The sequence below is a fragment of the Vigna radiata genome, chromosome 2 (genome assembly GCF_000741045.1).
Source record: "Vigna radiata var. radiata cultivar VC1973A chromosome 2, Vradiata_ver6, whole genome shotgun sequence".
Taxonomy (NCBI): Eukaryota; Viridiplantae; Streptophyta; class Magnoliopsida; order Fabales; family Fabaceae; genus Vigna; species Vigna radiata.
In genome coordinates this window covers 7,299,605-7,306,346 of record NC_028352.1, presented here as the reverse complement: position 1 = coordinate 7,306,346, position 6,742 = coordinate 7,299,605, and the positions used below count along the sequence as shown (strand labels likewise).

The 6,742-nt window shown below is 30.0% G+C and overlaps 2 protein-coding genes across 2 annotated transcripts in view; one reads left to right on the top strand and one right to left on the bottom strand.

The window, feature by feature from the left end:
- The window catches only part of LOC106779750 (GABA transporter 1-like), a 7,463-nt gene extending 7,295 nt beyond the window's left edge, over positions 1-168 (top strand). The window contains exon 6 of the mRNA XM_014667942.2: positions 27-168. Coding sequence (XP_014523428.1) covers positions 27-168 — 142 coding nt within the window. The remainder of the gene's footprint in view (positions 1-26) is intronic.
- Positions 169-655: 487 nt separating this feature from the next.
- LOC106779742 (uncharacterized mitochondrial protein AtMg00810-like) lies at positions 656-1,108 on the bottom strand. Its single transcript, XM_014667929.1, has 2 exons — positions 859-1,108; positions 656-795 (listed from the first exon to the last, which is right to left on the bottom strand). Exons 1-2 carry the CDS (start codon positions 1,106-1,108, stop codon positions 656-658), a joined length of 390 nt encoding a protein of 129 aa, XP_014523415.1.
- Positions 1,109-6,742: the final 5,634 nt, after the last annotated feature.

Here is a 6,742-nt window from a genome sequence, read left to right as displayed (position 1 = left end):
GTCATTTTCTACAACTTCACATTTAGACCATCTAAGAGAACCTTTATTTTCTGGTTGAATCTAACTATTGCCGTCGCTTTCTCTGCTTTGGGAGCGATAGCAGCAATTGCAGCAGTTAGACAGATTGTTATTGATGCAAAAGATTATCGATTATTTGCTAATGTATGATCTCCTTCTATAGAAGTTTCAAATATGTATTGAGAATACTTCGAATTAATTTCATGATGTAATAGGAAAAATAGATTAAGAGAAGGAGAGATATTAAGAATTATATTCTATTTATTACAAACAAGAAGAAGTCTTAGTCTTCAAAAAGACTACCATGTGAGTACACCAATACGCTCTCGCAAGATGGTGGAGGCACAGACAACACCAATCTTGACAATAAGGTAGTTGTGATGCAAGAGAAATAATGGTTTTATGAGGAGATCCGCTGGTTGATGGTTAGACGGTAGATAAAGAACATGAAGTTTCTTGGCAGCAACAAGTTCACGAATGAAATGGTAGGTAATGACTAAGTGTGTCGTGCGAGAGTGAAAAACAAGATTGGCACATAGATTGGTGGCTCCAATATTATCAGAGTAAATTGTTGGTTGTTTGGGAAGAGGGCAATGAAGCTTTGTGAGTAGCTGCTGCAACCAAAGTAATTCATCAGCTATGTAATACCAATGGTGTGATATTCGGCCTTAATGGAGGATTTGGCAACTGAAGGTTGCTTCTTACATGACCAGGAGATGGCATTGGAGCCGTAATAAATGATGTAGGCAGCCATGGAACGACGATCAACAATATCACCTGCCCAATCAACACCACAGAAGGCAATTAAATGAAGGTTGGAGTCACGCTAAAGTTGAAGACCATGGTCAATAATGCCTTTGAGGTGCTGAAGAATTCTTTCGGCAACTTGCATATGAGTTTTAGTTGGAACAACCATATATTGAGAGAGCTTGTTAACACTGAAGGAAACATTGGGACGTGTCAATGACAAATACTGTAAGGACCCAACAATCTGGCAATACTCGGAAACGTTGGAAGTGGAAGCATCAGAGTCAGTAGAGAGATCACATGAAGGACTCATGGGTGTTGTAACAGGTTTGGCATCAGTCATGACAATCGATTGAAGAAGATCACGAATGTAATGGTGTTGGGTGTAACATTCCTTCTCGGAGTGTCACATAATTTTTTTTTAAAATACTTTTACATTTACAACCACACAATTATTAATATTATACAATGAGAACGTCAAAGTTTTCAAGAGAAATTATTGGATTACAAACCGAATCTTAAAAGTAGTTTAAAATTACAAACCGCAATGTTTCATAATTTAAAGTACATATTTAAAAGTCCCTAAGAGTGTTTCCTAATGCATTCTCGCACTAAATGTCTTCGGTTTTACCTGAAACATCATCTACTCCCGTATAACAACATGAGTTATACGATCATCGTAGACGCAGAAGTAGTTTGAGCTAACCGAATACAGAAAAACATAAGATACAATTAAATTTACTTACACACTTTGAACATTTAATAATATTGTTAATGTATTAATAAGATCATATTATCTCTACTTGTAACTTTGGAAACTGCTCCCTTCTTATCTCTCACTCGCAATAATTGTATTTATCTCGGTTCTCCTTCTACACACACATATGATAAATATATAGCAAAACCAGTCCCTCGTAGGGACCGCAGATAAGAGTCGTCCTCCGTATACTACTTAGGAAATATCTCCCTGGTTCTTCAAGGACTTACGAGTAAAAAAATTGGTGAGTAACATACATTCACCAAGCACAATACTCAGCTCCAGTCAGAAACCCTTGGCGAGATATTTGTACCCTCTTGAAAGAGAAAAGTAACAGGACTCGAATCTACCTATCGCCTTACACAAGCAAGAGGAATTTTCCTTTTAACTACCGAGATAAAATATAAACCTTCCCCAATTATATACAATATAACTATCAAGGCCATTATGTCAAATCTCAAGAAAACATACACATGTTAATTTGCGTTAGATCTAAAAGTCGTGTTTAAGACAATTTGCTGTCAATTATGACCTTTGTTCGGTGTTTTACTTGTAACTCTCTCTATGGAATTCCGAATGGGTTGATTCTTGTTTTGTTGAATTCTAGACTCAAAATTATTTCTATGAATACTAGACGCGTAATTTTTAGACCACAAGATCAACTGCAGTGAAAATTTTAAAATCAACATTTTAGTCACGTTTTTCTGTATTTTCAACTATGACCTTTGCTCAATGTTTTATCCATGATTTTCTCTATAGTACTCCAAATGAAGAAATTCTTATTTTATTGGATTCTAGATTCAAAAATCTTTCTTTTAACACCAAACTCGTAATTTTTAAATCACAGGGTTAACTACAATAAAATTATTAAAATTGGCATTTTTCTAAGCATACTATATGGGTTTACTATCAATCTTTCTTTGATTCAATTTCTTTGATTAGTAAGTTTTATGTTATCATAGTTCCAATGGTAAATAATCAATCTGCAACCATATTATTCAAATGATATAAGTAGCATGGTTTTAAAATAATTCAATAAAATGAATATAGAAGATATCAAATATAGCCTTCTCGGCTTTTAGTAAAATATGCAATATATAACAATATATATTGGGATATCAAAATAAAGAATTACCTATTAATCAAAATAGGCAAGTCTAGTAACTTTTTCTGTACCAAAAAAATATGAAATATAATAGAAGATAAACCAACAGCCAATACTATTTGTAAAGATGAATGGTTCTTATATTGAAACAAAAGCTGTTGTATGAAAAATTAATTATAATCCGGCAGCAAAATGAATTAAATGATATTGCTATAATTTAAACTTTCAAGGTGGTTTTCTCTGCTTCACGTGATGTCTCTTCATCGTAGACATGTATTATTTGATTTTTGGATAGACACAATAGCATGACATATTGCAGCCTTTAGATATATAATAATATAGAGTATGTATGATTTGAATTTGTGACAGCAAAAATAACAAAGATGATGAGTATAAATAAATAATAATAGAATTTGGTATAAGGATAAAAGGCAAACAAACAAAAAGTTCTGTAACTTTGAAGAGAAAAGAGCTCACGGTTTTTGCAGAGAACATGAGTAGTAAAATAATTCCAAACAATAATGATTAAATAATAATATACCAAGAAATTATCATACCACGATAATTAAGTTTTATTTCAGTGGACATATAATAGGGAATAAACCAGAATTTTCAAAGTGACCAAAAGTCATCACTTGGTCTAAAGTGGGATGTCTACCTTTCTTTTCTTGCTCACGGAATGTTTTTCTTAGTTTCATTAGACTAGAAGATTGACATTTTATACTTGTTTTTAGCAACCTAATGGTTTGGACGGTTCTAATCAAAGAGGAACCAAGTCCTATAATTTTCATTCCTTGTTTCCACAACCACTTTCAAATTTTGTGCATGTTTTGTTTCATTTCCTTGTAGCGTATAAGTTTTGTTGTATGAAGCCAAATTATCACATACGTTAAGGTGGAAAGGAAAATGAGAAGATTATGTGTTGGAAAAAAGAGAAAAGTATGCGTCATGAATGATGAAAATGAGAAAGCTACAACATTTTTAACCACAAAATATAAATTATTGGCATTTACGTGACAAAGACATCTTTCCTAATCCAATGATATCAATCCAATAATAATTATAATAGAGGTTTTCAATCCTCAGGATCAAGCTTAATTCACTAATTTTTTTTATTCAAAAGATTAAAAGATTAAAACATTCAAAAACTAATGAGATTTAGCATTTTCTATTAAGGTAACCGAGGGAATAAAAATTTTCATTCAATTCTTTCCGTACAAAAAAAAAATACTAAAAATTATAGTCATTTTAATTCATTCGTACAAAATATTTTCATCACAACTTTAATATTTAAATTTAAAAATATTCATCACTCTTAATCTTTTTAATTAACGTAATATAATTTTTATGTATTCAGTTATCTATAAAATTTTAGATTAAGAAATCGTTTATCTTTCACTAATAAAATCATTCAATTTTTGTATTTAAATTCTTCTTCATCCATAGATATCAGAAAACTTTAAATTAGTGAATACAATTTATCAATCAAAATTTCATCATAGACAGCAGAAATATTAAATTCCATAAGATTCATCTTTATTTGGAAATAACCCTCTTGGGAGAAAATTAATTTATTGTATTTATTTCGGGTCTTACAATGGGTTAGAAAAAGACTTGTCAACGTCGGAAGAATCTCAACCCCAAGAAAATGATGCGGAGTACCGAGATCTTTTAGAGCGAACTGAGCAGCCAAATCACGTTGAAATGTAGATATAAACACCATATTGTTACCAGTAAGCAGTAAGTCGTCAACATAAACGAGGAAATAGACAACTATATCAGACCGATGATAAACAAATAAGGAAGTGTCGGACCTGGAGTTAGTGAAGTCATAACTAAGCACGAAATTATGAAGGGCATTGTACCAGGCTCGCGGAGCTCGTTTGAGGCCATAAATAGATTTTTGAAGCTTGCACACGTAATTAGGGAACTGAGGATGCACAAAACCAAGAGGCTGAGACATGTAAAGGTCCTCGGAGATGGTACTGTGAAGAAAGGCATTATTGACATCCATTTGCCGTAAAGAACAGTCACGGGACAAGGCAATACAACTTAATAGAAAAACATGATTTCAAACAAGTTTCTATGTCAAGAAGGCTGCATTTAGCATCGAAATTACATCACAGATAACAATATTTTCAACCGTTATCAATTTGAGGATGGAATGGTGATGGGACTAGAGGACGGAGAAGGTGATGGGAGCCTGATTGGCTCATGCAGTTCATGAAGTAAAACGAGAGGAAAATTAGAGTTGTGAGAAGGATGAGATTGGCATAAAGTAAAAGTTTGGGAAGAGGAATAAGGAAATACAATTTGTACAAATTAGACATGAAGTGAGGTGTAGTGTTTTGTAAAAAAAAAAATTATAACAAATGTATACAGTCTAGGTTGTACTATAACCAATTATCAATGTTTTTTTAATCCCAGAAATTGCTTAAAGAATGATGTAACAATCCAGATAAACCATCCAAAATCAGGGTACTTAGTAACTGATTATTATACTCAATATTCAAAGAATAAAGAATACTCATTTAGGAATTCATGGTAATAGAATTGACAAGTTAAAACCTATAAAATACACTGTGGCTGTTAGTTGATAATTATAAAAAGTATCTCATCAAAGTGTTTGATAAAATTATTGGTCGAAGTTATGGTTGTGAAAGAGAAATTCAGTTAATCCAGTTAAAGTCTTGAGTTAATAGTTCATTGTATTTATTTATATAAATTATAAAAGATTAAGTTTAATTAGTAATATGATTTTTATATTTAAACCAAATATTTAATAATTTCTTAATATTTTTTTAACTTCATCATATTCTAATTTTCTTTAAAATCGAATAATTTTAACTTATGTTATATTTAGTGTTAAAGACACTTAAATTGTGATGGGTGAAAGATACATAACACTTTTGCTAGAATTTCTTGAAAATTGTTATCATCTTTATATGACATGTAGATACCACCATAAGGAGGATTTAACTATTTTTATTTTTATCTTAAAATCAAAATAAAAAAAAGTTAAATCTTCTTTTGTAATCATGCAATAGGATAAAGTGGATTAAATTTCATTATCTTATATTTATTTCTAGAAAAAAAAAAACATCTTCATCTTTGTACTTGTGTGTATTAATTTTGTATTATCTCCTTTGAATAAGCAGTATCCTTGAACTCGTGCTTGTACCTACTGCAACCTCAATTACTTAAATTTTATAAAAGAATAAAACAGCATAACAAAAGAAACATGATACTATAGTATTTAACACCAAAAACACGTATTTTCATTTCAAATTAAAAAAAATAAAATTTTATGAGAACCAAAAACATCTTTTAATTTTGTAAATGTTAATAAAACAAAAGTGTTAGAATTAAAAATAATTTTAAAAAATTAAAAAAAATCAAGTATCTAAGTGTTATAATTTTTAATATAATATTGCAAAATATCTATTTTTGAACATTATTAAAAATAATTAGTTTTTAAGAGATATTTTAGTTCATGGGCTTGATCCACCTTCTCCACTACAAAACACTAAGTTGACTCTTTCTCATCAGTTTTTTTTTTCTTAGTTCATTCTCTCTTCCTCTCTTCTGAGTTTTCATTTTCTTTCTTCCTTTATGCTAGTTCTGTGATCTTCGAATATTTTCGAGAAGTTTCTGTTGTATCCTGGGAGACTTGCGCAATACACCGCGGATAAATCCTTAAAGACAGTGATCTACACGCCTCGGAAAATTGCGGTATGAGATTTTGTAAGCATTTTTACAACACTAAATTTTAAAATATTTTAAATAATTATTTACTTTCTTTCTCTAAATTATAATAAAATTTACTTTTTGTACACAAATTAAAACTATAATCCATCTTTTGCAATCATAAAAAGTTAAAGATTAAACTTATAATGATTAAATTTTACCATAGATAATTTATATGAAATGTAATAAATATTAGTGAGTGATAACAAGATCTACGATAATAATATTAAATTATTATATTATAATAAATAAAATTTCTCTATAATTAAATTACACTCATAACAAGTTAGAATATAAAAATTATCAAAATAATATTTTAAATAACAAAAATAAATAAAAAATCATATATATATATATATATATATATA